At 44.5% G+C, this 14,383-nt stretch overlaps 1 protein-coding gene across 33 annotated transcripts in view; it reads left to right on the top strand.

Annotated features, from left to right (window-relative positions):
- Window positions 1-3,334: 3,334 nt before the first annotated feature.
- LOC127001374 (serine/threonine-protein kinase NLK2-like) overlaps window positions 3,335-14,383 on the top strand; it is an 83,064-nt gene continuing 72,015 nt past the window's right edge. For all 33 annotated transcript variants that reach the window (XR_007755187.1, XR_007755194.1, XR_007755197.1 and 30 more), the window contains exon 1: window positions 3,335-4,309. Coding sequence is in view for 1 of the 33 variants with exons in the window: in XM_050865921.1 (XP_050721878.1) it covers window positions 3,912-4,309 (398 nt within the window). In the remaining 32 variants the exon portion in view is untranslated. The remainder of the gene's footprint in view (window positions 4,310-14,383) is intronic.

Genomic DNA, 14,383 nt, shown 5'->3' with positions numbered 1-14,383 from the left:
CTTTACACGCCCTCTGCTGCACCCTGAACTGGAAAATCACCCACGAACGAATACCCGGTTAATCTTCTCTGTGGCCTTGGGAAACAGCCGTAGTTCAGTGGCGGATGCAGGGGGGAGGAGGGGGGGACTCATTGAGATCTGGGGGTACTATCATTCCTGCTACTACTACTACTATTGCTACTACCATTATTACTGCTACTACTACCACTACTACTACTACCACTACTACTACTACTAGCCTACTACTACTACTACTAATAATAATAATAATAATAATAATAATAAAAAATAATAAACATACAAAACAAATATAAAAAATTGCGAACATTATCGTATTTGAATTTGTAAAAAAAACAAGAAAGGCATAACTATCTATCTATCTATCTATGTAATATGGTATTATGGTATGGCGCCCATCTTGTATATCAGCTCCCCCCTGCACCTGCAGCTGGGTCCGCCACTGTCGTAGTGGGAGCCTGATTCGTTTGTGCAGGGTTTCTAGAGCAAGGGGCGGGCAGTGAGTGGTGTGGAGAGTGTAGTAGCCAGCCCACGCCGCTGTTAAAAGCCCCTCTATCTCCTAGGCGTAACTTGATAAGGTGTGCGCGGCCGCCCTCTCGCTCTCACGGCTCAGAGGTCCGTCAGACGCTTTCACACCTCACATCAACTATTTCCAAAGGCCAAAAAGGAGATCAATCGAGTCCCCACGAGTGTTCTATTAGCTTCATGGTGCAGTAGAAGGGTCAAACTACCACCGGGGTCATAAAACTATCCATGGATATGCCCAGAACTCCTACGAAAGCCTTGTCAGATATGAACTTGAGCGCTGAAATGTAGAAGGATATGACCCTTAAAATTATTTCTAAGGGCTGAAAAAGAGGTTAAACGTGTTCTCATGAGCGTATTTTTACGTTCATGGTGTAGAAGAAGGGTCAAACTACCACCAGGGTTATAAAACTACCCATGGATATGCCCAGAACTCCTACGAAAGCCTTGTCAGATATGAACTTGAGCGCTGAAATGTAGAAGGATATGACCCTTAAAATTATTTCTAAGGGCTGAAAAAGAGGTTAAACTTGTTCTCATGAGTGTATTTTTACGTTCATGGTGTAGAAGAAGGGTCAAACTACCACCAGGGTTATAAAACTACCCATGGAAATGCCCAGAACTCCTACAAAAGCCTTGTCATATGAACTTGGGCGGCAGAATGTAGATTATGACCCTTAAAATTATTTCTAAGGCTGAAAAAGAGGTTAAACGTGTTCTCATGAATGTATATTTACGTTCATGGTGTAGAAGAATGGTCGAACTACCACCAGGGTTATAAAACTACTCATGGACATACCCAGAACTCCTACGAAAGCCTTGTCAGATAATATGTATAAGAATATGTCCCTCAGCCCCACCGCTGGCTAACCAGAGACTGCGATAACCACAGCTAGGGCAAAGGCAGGACAGAGGTGGCGAGGAGAGGGGAGGAAGGATGTGGTTTGGCCTGCACGGCGTGGAGGGCTGGCAAGCGCAGGCCGTGGTAGTGGCCCTGGGAAGCTCAGGTGTGCGTTCACGTAGAAGAGAGGCAGATAGAGACACTGATGAAGAGGTTATGGAAGAGATTTAGACAGGATAGAGTACGCTAACGATAGGCAGAGATAGTGGTAGTGACTTTGATCAGGGAAGCTCAGGTATGCGTTCACGTGTATAGAAGAGAGGCAGATAGAGACACTGATGAAGAGGTTTAGACAGGATAGAGTACGCTAACGATAGGCAGAGATAGTGGTAGTGACTTTGATCAGGGAAGCTCAGGTATGCGTTCACGTGTATAGAAGAGAGGCAGGGCGGACAGAAGGATGAATTAGAACCTTTGCATTGGATGGAGTACGCTAACGGTAGAAAGCCAAGTTGAAAACGTTAGGAAAGGTCTTTATCCTATACAACTAGCAAAGCCGTAACAGACAGGATAGATAGATATACAGATGAAGGGATGGATTAGAACGTTTGCACAGACAGGATGGAGTACCTTCGCTCACGGTAGAAAGCCAAATTGAAAACGTTAGGAAAGGTCTTTATTCTACGATAGACAAAGGCGTGAAAGACAATACCGAGAGATATACAGATGAAGGGATGAGTTAGAACCTCTGCATAGACAGGACTGATTACGCTAACGGAAGACAAATAGGGGAAGACTCTAGGAAAGGATTTTTATTCTACGATTGACTAACAAAGGAGCAAAAAGAAGGGCATATAACAGATGAAGGGATATCCAGGACAGGCAGGTTAATGCTTTGTCCTTCACCGCTTCGTCGTCAGGCTCGCGTGCTCTCAAAAAAATATATCTAAAGGCTAAAAAATGAAGTTAAACGCTTTCTCATGACCGCTTCTTTACGCTCACCTTGTAGAGGCTTTGTCAAACTATTACTAGGGTCATAAAACTACCCATGGAAAAGCCCACGACGTTTGCGAAAGCCTTAAATGAATGTGTGTGTGTGTTTGGGGCTCAGCAGAAATGCTTATGAGAATGGCCCCCACAGCCTCCCTACCCCTGCCCCGGAATTCCCTCGTAGTCTGCCTCTTTGTGGTGAATCTCAAGTCCCCAGTGGGTGTTAGAGCACGGGGACTAGCATGTGAATGACGCAGGTCGAGGTTATTATCCTGGCTGGCCGAGATGAGTTAGTAATATATCTGAAACACGCCATGATGAGGTCGCTCGTCATTTCCCTGGCGGGCGTACGATACACTTTCATTCCTCTCTAAGTCATCGTAGAGAAGTTTGGAGGTCTTAAACATCATGCAGTCCTGTTATAATATTGGTATGGTGTCTTATATATCCGAAGCATTGCAGAATGGGCCCCAAATTCCTTCATTTCCGTACAACATCGCCCAATCAGCCTCCTGGGTTGGTGTTCACAGACGCCTCCACTCTCATGTCAACTATTTCCAAAGGCCAAAAAGGAGATAAATCGGATTTCCATGGGCGTTTTTTCACGTTGAATGTACGGAAGAAGGATCAAACTACCACCAGGGTCATTGAATTATCCCTGGGAATGCCCGAAACTCCTACGAAAGCCTTGACAAATATAAGGTTGGGCGTCGTACTCGCAAACCGCTCGGCGCCCAAGTACACATATTTGACAGGGCTTTCATGGGCGTTTTGGGCATTTCCAGGGGTAGCTTAATGACCCTGGTGGTAGTGTGACCCTTCTTCTGTACCATGAATGTGAGAAAACCCTCATGAAAACTCGATTAGTCTCATTTTCACAGACAGAGGGAATCTTTAGCGGGGGGAGGGAGGGAGGGAGGATGCGGGGCCGTACTGGAGAATATGGTCCCCGAGGTTGGCGGCGCCTGGCAGTAAGTGAGAAGCCTTTGGTGGGTGAGCGTTGTCGGGGTGATCCTCTCCCAGACACTAGCGTGGCGGGATACAAAGGAAGTGTGTGGGCAGTCACTCTTTCCTGGCCGAGCAGTGTGCCATTTGGCGTGGATATCCCAGTGTGAAGGCGTGGTGTGGCGCGGGGCGAGTCAGGCGAGTGTGGTGCGAGTGTTGGAGTCAGCTGAGTGTGGCGGCGGCGGCCAGATGGTGAGGCTGAGCACTGGCCAGGTGATGCTGAGTGTGCTGTGCTGTGCTGTGCTGAGTACCCGGGTGTAGGCACGGCTGCCGAACCCCCATCACCTTCATCTCCCCTACCTAAAGCAGCATCCCTCGGCGGTGCTGTGTGTGCTGAGCAGCAGCCCCAGGTGCAGGCACGGACGGCTGCCTTCCCGTCGTCCTCGGCCCAGCACGCCCGTGGCCGCCCCGCCCCGCCCCGCCCCTCCTGCTGCCCATGTGAGGCTGCATCTACGGGCCGCGGTGTCCCCTGTGCGGGCACGGCCTCCAGGCGGGGCTTAACGCGGGCGGCGGTGTGTTCACCACCCCGCCCATGGCTCTCGTGGGCACGCGCTCCAGCAGTGGGCGGCAGCACATGATGGCGGGCGTGGGGGAGCGAGGCGTGGGCGTGGTGCCCCCCGCCCACAACGCCGCTATCCTCGCAGCCGCTCAGCCCAGCTACTATGCCCACTTGGACCCTCGGGGCGGCGCGCCCCAGCCGGGCACGGGCGTGGGGGCCATCCACGCCCACCACCCCCACCACAGGACCAGCGGCGCCTCGGCCCAGCAGCAGCAGCCCCCTCAGCAGGCCGGGGCGGGCGGCGTGGGCGGGCAGCAGCAACAGCAGCAGCAGCAGCCCCACCACGGCCAGACGGCCACGCCCTCGCCCACCAGCAGCAACGAGGTCACGCCCGACAGACCCATCGGCTACGGGGCCTTCGGCGTGGTTTGGTGAGTATTCTTTAATTTGTCCTTTAGCTCTCGACGCGGCGCCGCTGGGGACTTGGGCGACCTGGGGGGAGGGAGAACCTGAGGGGGGGGGGTCGTGTTTGTGTGTGTGTGTGTGTGTGTGTGTGTGTGTGTGTGTGTGTGTAGGCCGCCCCCGGTAGGCTGGGTGGCGGGCGCGGGCGGCTTGAAGGCGTGTGGTGGCGTGGGTCGTGGTGGTGGTGGTGCTTGGCGTCCCTCCCACGTGTTCCCTCACTCGGGGCTTTGTTCTCCCCGGACGTACCCTGCCCGCCCCGCCCCGCCCCGTCCCGTCCCGCTCACACACACACACACACACACACACACCTGCCCTGCCCTGCCCAGCCTCTCCCTGCCTGCTGGTGTTGACGGGGTAGGGGCAGGGGCAGGGCAGGGCGATGTGGGGCAGGGGCAGGGCGGTGTGGGGCATAGGAGGGCAGTGTGGGGCATGGGAGGCGGTCACACAAACACCAGACGGTTGACCAAGGCATCACCACCACCAGGGTTACCAACGCCACCATCATCACCAGTATCATCACCACCACCAGCGTTACCATTGCTCCCCACATCACCATCAGCATCACCACTGTTAGTATTGCATCCACCATCATCACCATCACCACCTCCAGGGTTACCATTGCTCTTAACACCACCACCATCATCACCAGTGTCACCACCACGGCAGGGTTATCATTTCTCCCCACATCACCACCAGCATCATCACCACCATCATCACCACGACAGTGTTACCAATATTCGTTCATCACCACCACCAGTGTTATACCATTCCTGCCTACACCACCACCATCATCACCACGACAGCCACTACAGTAACCAGCATAAGCTCATCACCATCAGTCATCACCATTCTTCTAGCTTATAAATGGGCACTTCCAGTATTAGTTTTATGTCCATGGTGGTAGTTTGAGCCTTCTTCTGTACATAGTTTTAGCAGCTGAAAAGAAAGCATTATTCATAGACAATATTGAATAGGAGATCATTGTGGGCTGACCTAATTCTACAATATAAAGATATCATTGTCCTTAGTCCCTATTAGAAAGGATATCGTCATGGGATAACCTAGTTCTGTATGGTATACTCGTATGTAGATAATTATAGACTGCCCTGATTCTGTACTTATATAGAGAAAACATTATTCTCAGCCAAGGGTATCATTATTGCCTGTCCTAATTGTGTATATAAGGAAAGCATTTTTATTAGGCACCATTGAAAAGGAGATAATTATTGGCTGCCCTAATTCTGTATATATGAATAGAACACATTACATTCTTAGTATATATAAATAAATCAGTATTCTTAGACAAAATTGAAAAAAAGGATATTATAGAATGCCGTAACTGTGTATATAAAAAACAAATAGTATGCTTATATCATTTTGGACTGACCCAATTCTATAATATTAAGAAACACATTATTCTCCTCCACTATTGAAAAGATCATTATGGGCTGCCTTAATTAATTCTGTAAATATGAAAAGGAAAACATTATTCTTAGCAACAACTGAAAAGGATATCATTATAGACTGTCTAAAAAAACCACATCATTCTTAGCCAGTATTCAAAAGCATATCATTAACCCGGTAGCAGCGACGGGCCAAATTTGTGGCTTTACCGTGTAGCAGCGACGGGCCAAATTTCTGCCATGATATAAAACTCCCAAAATAGATGATGCATAAACTGATCACACATGCGTTGATATGTATTATGAAATGGTTTGCATGATTGATGATTCTTTCTCATTATTTTACTTAGAAGGGCCTTTAACCTAACCTAACCTAAGAAACATGACCCCTGCAGCTACTGGGTTAAAGATTTCCCTAATTCTGTGTATATAGATATATAAAAATAACATAACTCTCGGCCAGTGATGAAAAAGAGGGCATGGGCTAACTTAATGATGTACTACTATATTATGAAGATAAAACTATTCTTTGATAATAATGAAAAATAGGTCATGGGCTAGTATAATGATGTATATATAAATAGAAAACATTATATTCTTATCCAAAACTGAAAAAGAGTTAATTTGTGTTTCCTATTTCTCTATATAAAGAAAACACAATGCTTACCTAGACAATATTAAAAAGGACATTATAGACTGACCTAATTCTGTATATATGAAGCTAAATCAGTTCTCAGCCACTATTGAAAAGATCATTATGGACTGACCTAATTCTATATATATGAAGCTAAATCACTGTTCTCAGCCACTATTGAAAAGATCATTATGGACTGACCTAATTCTGTATATATGAAGCTAAATCACTGTTCTCAGCCACTATTGAAAAGATCATTATGGACTGACCTAATTCTGTATATATGAAGCTAAATCACTGTTATCAGCCACTATTGAAAAGCAGATCATTATGGACTGACCTAATTCTGTATATATGAAGCTAAATCACTGTTATCAGCCACCATTGAAAAGTAGATCATTATGGACTGACCTAATTCTGTATATATGAAGCTAAATCACTGTTCTCAGCCACTATTGAAAAGATCATTATGGACTGACCTAATTCTGTATATATGAAGCTAAATCACTGTTATCAGCCACTATTGAAAAGCAGATCATTATGGACTGACCTAATTCTGTATATATGAAGCTAAATCACTGTTATCAGCCACCATTGAAAAGCAGATCATTGTGGACTGGCCTAATTCTGTATATATGAAGCTAAATCACTGTTATCAGCCACTATTGAAAAGCAGATCATTGTGGACTGACCTAATTCTGTATATATGAAGCTAAATCACTGTTATCAGCCACTATTGAAAAGCAGATCATTATGGGCTGACCTAATTCTGTATATATGAAGCTAAATCACTGTTATCAGCCACTATTGAAAAGCAGATCATTATGGGCTGACCTAATTCTGTATATATGAAGCTAAATCACTGTTATCAGCCACTATTGAAAAGCAGATCATTATGGGCTGACCTAATTCTGTAAATATGAAGCTAAATCACTGTTATCAGCCACTATTGAAAAGCAGATCATTATGGGCTGACCTAATTCTGTATATATGAAGCTAAATCACTGTTATCAGCCACTATTGAAAAGCAGATAAGTATGGACTGACTTAATTCTGTATATATGAAGCTAAATCACTTCTCAGACACCATTGAAAAGCAGATCATTATGGGCTGACCTAATTCTGTATATATGAAGCTAAATCACTGTTATCACCCACTATTGAAAAGCAGATCATTATGGGCTGACCTAATTCTGTATATATGAAGCTAAATCACTGTTCTCAGACACCATTGAAAAGCAGATCATTATGGTCTGACCTAATTCTGTATATATGAAGCTAAATCACTGTTATCAGCCACTATTGAAAAGCAGATCATTATGGGCTGACCTAATTCTGTATATATGAAGCTAAATCACTGTTCTCAGCCACCATTGAAAAGTAGATCATTATGGACTGACCTAATTCTGTATATATGAAGCTAAATCACTGTTCTCAGACACCATTGAAAAGATCATTATGGACTGACCTAATTCTGTATATATGAAGCTAAATCACTGTTATCAGCCACTATTGAAAAGCAGATCATTATGGACTGACCTAATTCTGTATATATGAAGCTAAATCACTGTTATCAGCCACTATTGAAAAGCAGATCATTATGGACTGACCTAATTCTGTATATATGAAGCTAAATCACTTCTCAGCCACTATTGAAAAGCAGATCATTATGGACTGACCTAATTCTGTATATATGAAGCTAAATCACTGTTATCAGCCACTATTGAAAAGCAGATCATTGTGGACTGACCTAATTCTGTATATATGAAGTTAATTCACTGTTATCAGCCACTATTGAAAAGCAGATCATTATGGACTGACCTAATTCTGTATATATGAAGCTAAATCACTGTTATCAGCCACTATTGAAAAGCAGATCATTGTGGACTGACCTAATTCTGTATATATGAAGTTAATTCACTGTTATCAGCCACTATTGAAAAGCAGATCATTATGGGCTGACCTAATTCTGTTCATATATAAAATGTAAAGCAGTATTCTTAGTTTTCATAGGAAGGAAGAAAAAAAAAAAAGCCAGGGTGGGATTTGACCGGATGCATAACACTTCAACACCATCGTCATCACCACCAGTATCACCATCATCATCACCACCACCACCATATCAAGAGTTTCTCACTCCATCACCACTATCACCACCACCACAACCACCACCGTCATCACCACCACCATATCATTAAAAATTTACCATCCTATCACCACTATCACCAGTCACCATCATCACCACCACCACCACCGCTACATATTAATTTTAAATCACCAAGACTAAACCATCTTTGATTATTATTATTATTATTATTATTATTATTATTATTATTATTATTATTATTTATGAATCACCGTAAACATAAACAAATATATTAATAGAAATGATAGATAAACAGCCAGCATCAGTAGAGAGAGAGAGAGAGAGAGAGAGAGAGAGAATGATTTGATTTAAACTTTTATTCACAAACAGTAATATTAATAGCTGAGAGAGAGAGAGAGAGAGAGAGAGAGAGAGAGAGAGAGAATGATTTGACTTAAATTTTTATCCACAAACGTAATATTAATAGTTGAGAGAGAGAGAGAGAGAGAGAGAGAGAGAGAGAGAGAGAGAGAGAGAATGATTTGACTTAAACTTTTATCCACAAACGTAATATTAATAGTTGAGAGAGAGAGAGAGAGAGAGAGAGAGAGAGAGAGAGAGAGAGAGAGAGAGAGAGAATGATTTGACAAACTTTTATCCACAAACGTAATGTTAATATTTGTGAGAGAGAGAGAGAGAGAGAGAGAGAGAGAGAGAGAAAGATACTGGAAACTATGATGACGCAGTATGACGTAGAAATGATGATAACACTTCCCATGAGAGAGAGAGAGAGAGAGAGAGCTATTGTGGTCAGATAATGCAGCGGTTTCTAATTATTTGTTTGTTGTTAGTAATTTATTTTCTCTCTCTCTCTCTCTCTCTCTCTCTCTCTCTCTCTCTCTCTCTGTGTGTCACTGCGTAGCTCATGCAAGAGTGTATGGCTATATATAGTGAGAGAGAGAGAGAGAGAGAGAGAGAGAGAGAGAGAGGACCCAGACAAAGAGAGTTCATAGTTATTATTATTATTATTATCTTTAGTAGTAGTAGTAATAGTTGTTGTTGTAGTAGCTGTAGTGGTATCAACAGTTCTTTACCCTCTCTCTCCCCCCCTTCCTCCTCCTCCTCCTCCTCCACTTCCTTTCTCACCTCGTTTCCTTCCCATCCCCCCCTTTCCTATCCCTCCGTCCCTCCTTCCTTCCCATCCTCCCTTTCCTATTCCTCTCCGTCCCTCCCTCTTTCCTTCCCTTACATCCTTTCTCCTCATCTTCTTTCTCTTTTCTACATGTTATCTCTCTCTCTTTCTCTGCTTTTGTCTGACGAAGTACACACACTCTCTCTCTCTCTCTCTCTCTCTCTCTCTCTCTCTCTCTCTCTCTCTCTCTCTCTCTCTCTCTCTCTCTCTCTCATCCTTTCTCCTCATCTTTCTCTTTTCTACTCGTTCTCTTTCTCTGCTTTTGTCTGACGAAGTATTCTCTCTCTCTCTCTCTCTCTCTCTCTCTCTCTCTCTCTCTCTCTTATCTGCTTGTTTCTATCCTCCCTCTACCCTTCCCCCCCTTCTCTCTCTCTCTCTCTCTCTCTCTCTCTCTCTCTCTCTCTCTCTCTCTACCGACCTTGAACCCTCGCCGCCAGCTGTCGCCTCGTGGTGGTTGCCCTCTTCCAGGTTACCTCCTCCTCCTCTTCCTCCTCTCCTCCAACTTTCTGGTCGCTGTTACTTCTTCCTCCTTCTCCTCCTCCTCCTCCTCTTATTATTCTGATTCGTATTTTTCTTCTTTTTTCCTCTTAGACTTCATCTTCTTCCTCTTCCTCCGGTTCTTGTTCGTGTTATTTACTTTTATTTCTTGTTATTTCTTCTCTTCCATTTCCTTTCTCCTCTTCCTCTTCCTTCTTCCTTTCCTATGTCATTCTTCTCATTCTTCTTTGTCTCTCCTCCATCTCCTCCTCCTCCTCCTCCTCTTCCTTCAGTCAGTTAGTCAATCAGTTAGGCAGTTTTTCATTCATTCCACACACACACACACACACACACACACACAGGGCGGGGCAGGACTGTTGGTGACTGTTGGTGCTACCTGACAAAGAGCTGTGTGTGTGTGTGTGTGTGTGTGTGTACCTATTCTTGTATACTTTGAGCTGGTGGAAGAGGAGGAGGAGGAGGAAGAGGAGGAGGAGGAAGATGTGGTCAGCATATCTCATCGAAGTCTTTAAATTCATCCGTTCTACCTCCTCCTCCTCCTCCTCCTCCTCTTCCTTTCCTCTTTGTTTCCTCCCCTTCCTTCCCCTTCCCATTATCTTCTCACTCCCTTTCCCATCCCCTTCCTTCCTTCCCTTCCCTTCTCCCCTCTCCTTTGTTTTCCCTCCCTTCTCCCCTTCCTCTTCTTCCTCCTCTTCCTTCCCTTCTCCCCCTTTCTTGGGTACGTAGGGAGGTTAGGTAATTGACAGAGGCGAGGTCAAACGGGCGTGGTGATGGTGGTGGTGGTGGTGATGGTGATGATGATGGTGATGGTTTGTCCTTCTTCCAAGCCCACCATCATCATTCCCCTTCTCTTTTCCTCTCTACTACTACTACAACTACTACTACTACTACTACTACTACTACTACTACTACTACTACTACTACTACTACTACTTTCCTCTTTCCTACATAAATTCCATGCAGTTTTTCCATGCTGGTGGGGAGGAGCCTTCGCCTTTGCTGTCCTTCATCTTCCACCTTTGATTAGATAGTTAGTGTTGCTTGTCACAAACAGCCACCATCAGGTTTCTGTTGTTTGTTCTTCCTTTGTGTTCCTTTGTGTTACTCCTTGTCCTTCCTCACGTCCACCATTACCATACCCAGTCACTTCCACCTTCCGTCTCCACCCATATTCTTACTTTCTCCTCCTCCTCCTCCTCCTCCTCCTCCATACCTTTCACCTGGAGTATACAAACATTGCCTTGACACATTTTTGCCCACATGGTCTCCTCCACCTCCTCCTTATCCTTGCCCTCCTCTTGCTGTAAGGTAACTCTCCTTATGGTAATGTAGTTTTCTTTCTTGAGGTAAGAAAGAAAAGAGAACAAGAATTTAAGTGAGACAGAAGGAGGAGGACCAAAAATCTAAGGAAAATAATGAGTGTAAAAGAAAAAAAGTAAAAAGAAAATAAATGAAAAACTAAAATTATAAAAAAAGTATGATAGTAAGTTAAATTATATCCGTTGCGTAAGGCGTTTTTTCTCTATTACTACTACTACTACTACTACTACTACTACTGCTGCTGCTGCTACAACTATACTACTACTACTACTACTACTACTACTACTTCAGCTACTACTACTACTACAATAACTACTGTTACTACTATTACTACTACTACTACCACTATTATTACTACTACTACAACAGCTACTACTACTACTACTACAACAACTACTATTACTACTTCAACAACAACTATTACTACTACTACTACTACCACTATTACTACTACTACTACTACTACTACTACTACTACTACTACTACTACCACCACCACCACTACTACTACTACTACTACTACTACTGTTCCGTCCTTTCCTGTACTGCTCATGCTAAGGTTATTGAACTTTCTGCATAATAATATATCATACAGATTCAGTAGTAGTATTTATTTTATAGTACAGATGGGTGGAAGTAGATGTGTATGTGTGTGTGTGTGTGTGTGTGTGTGTGTGTGTGTGTGTGTGTGTGTGAAGCCATTCATATAATTCTAGTTATCGATCGACAACCACCATTATCACCACCATCACCACCAGCATCACCACCACCATCACCATCACCATAAAACCAAGAATGATGCTCTCTCTCTCTCTCTCTCTCTCTCTCTCTCTCTCTCTCTCTCTCTCTCTCTCTCTCTCTCTCTAAATGCACACACCCTTCCCATTTCCCTTCATCTCTCCCTCCCTCCCTCCCTCTTCTCTCCCTTCCTCCCTCCCTCCATGTGGCACAGACGCTCCCCCCTCTCTCTCTCTCTCTCTCTCTCTCTCTCTCTCTCTAAATGCACACACCCTTCACATTTCCCTTCATTCCTCCCTTCTCTCCTTCCCTCCCTCCCTCCATGTGGCACAGACGCTCCCCTCTCCTCCCCTCTTTCTCTCCCTCCCTTTGTCTCCCTTCCATCTCTCTCCCCTTCTATTTTTCTCTCCCCTTCCATATTTTTTCCTCCTCCCTTCCTCCTCCAGTTTTTATAGGTTTTGTTCTCTCTCTCTCTCTCTCTCTCTCTCTCTCTCTCTCTCTCTCTCTCTCTCTCTCAATTCATATATCTTGTTTTTTAGTGTTATTGTTATCGTTTTTTTTATTTATTTTTTCGCTCGTGTGTTTAAATTATCAAGAAATTGGAACTGTGTGTGTGTGTGTGTGTGTGTGTGTGTGTGTGTGTGTGTGTGTGTGTGTGTGTGTTATGCTTTGATGTGAACTCTCCCGTTGTTTTAATCATGCTGCTAACTACTACTACTACTACTACTACTACTACTACTACTACTACTACTATATACTACTACTACTATATACTACTACTACTACTACTACTACTACTACTACTACCACCACCACCACTCCTCCTCCTCCTACTACTACTACTTCTACTGGTGTTGTTGTTGTCAGTGCCGCAGAAGGATGCAAGAGGAGGAGGAGGAAGAGGAGGAGGAGGCGGCGGCGGCGGCGGCGGCGGTGGTGGGGGCCCTTCAGCATTAGCCGCATGCGTTGTCTGGTCCTTGAATCAATAAATTTTGCTGCCAATATATAAGGTTGTGTGTGTGTGTGTGTGTGTGTGTGTGTGTGTGTGTGTGTGTGAAGGAGGATGGTGGGGAAGAAAGGGAGAGGAGGAGGGAGGGAAGGAGAGGAACACACACACACACACACACACACACACACACAACTCTTCCCATTGATAGAATCGTAACTCTCTCTCTCTCTCTCTCTCTCTCTCTCTCTCTCTCTCTTTATAAGAGAGAGAGAGAGAGAGAGAGAGAGAGAGAGAGAGAGAGAGAGAGAGAGAGATGATAACTATGGAAAAGGAAAATTGATAAAGAACAGAGAGCAATATAGAGAAAGATTAAAGAAAGGAAGAAAAGAATGGAAGGAGAATTGAAAGAAGAGGAGGAGGAGGAGGAGGAGGAAGACGTGAAAGAGAGCAACAAACACTCACGCACTCACTCTCACCTTCATTAAAACGTCAGGTAGAAATCGTTCACCTGAGGAGGAGGAGGAGGAAATAAGAAGAAAAGAAATATAATTGCATTGTTATTATTATTATTATTATTATTGTTATTAGTGTGTGTGTACTATAGTGTGATGAATTGTATTGCTGTTCTCTCTCTCTCTCTCTCTCTCTCTCTCTCTCTCTCTCTCTCTCTCTCTCTCTCTCTCTCTCTCAGTCGCTTTCCCACGCCTCTCTCTCCCTCTTCCTCCTTCCATCTTTTTCCTCCCTTTTCTTCCCCTCTTCCCCCTTCTTTATCTCTTCTCTCCCTTCTCTTTCTCTCCTTTCCTCATCTCCCCTCTTCTCTCCTTTCTCCTCTTCTTCCTTTCTCTACTTCCTCTCGTCTTTCGTTAAACAATATTGCTGCAAACTCCTCCTCCTCCTCCTCTTCCTCTTCCTTTCCTCCCCTTTATAATCCTTCTCCCTTTCCCTATCGTATTGTATTAGGAGAGAGAGAGAGAGAGAGAGAGAGAGAGAGAGAGAGAGGGTGGGGGTGTTATTTGTGTGTGTGTGTGTGTGTGTGTGTGTGTTCGCGCAAGATGCTTCCCCTTAGGCCCAGGGGACTCTCTCTCTCTCTCTCTCTCTCTCTCTCACACCCATACATCTCGCTACCCTCGTTTTATCGACCCGTCTCTCTCTCTCTCTCTCTCTCTCTCTCTCTCTCTCTCTCTCTCTCTCTCTCTCTCTCTCTCTCTCTCGGAATTCTTGGT

Source organism: Eriocheir sinensis, chromosome 20 (assembly GCF_024679095.1).
Source record: "Eriocheir sinensis breed Jianghai 21 chromosome 20, ASM2467909v1, whole genome shotgun sequence".
Taxonomy (NCBI): Eukaryota; Metazoa; Arthropoda; class Malacostraca; order Decapoda; family Varunidae; genus Eriocheir; species Eriocheir sinensis.
Note: the sequence above shows the minus strand (reverse complement) of the source record. Positions and strands in the feature narration are given on the sequence as shown.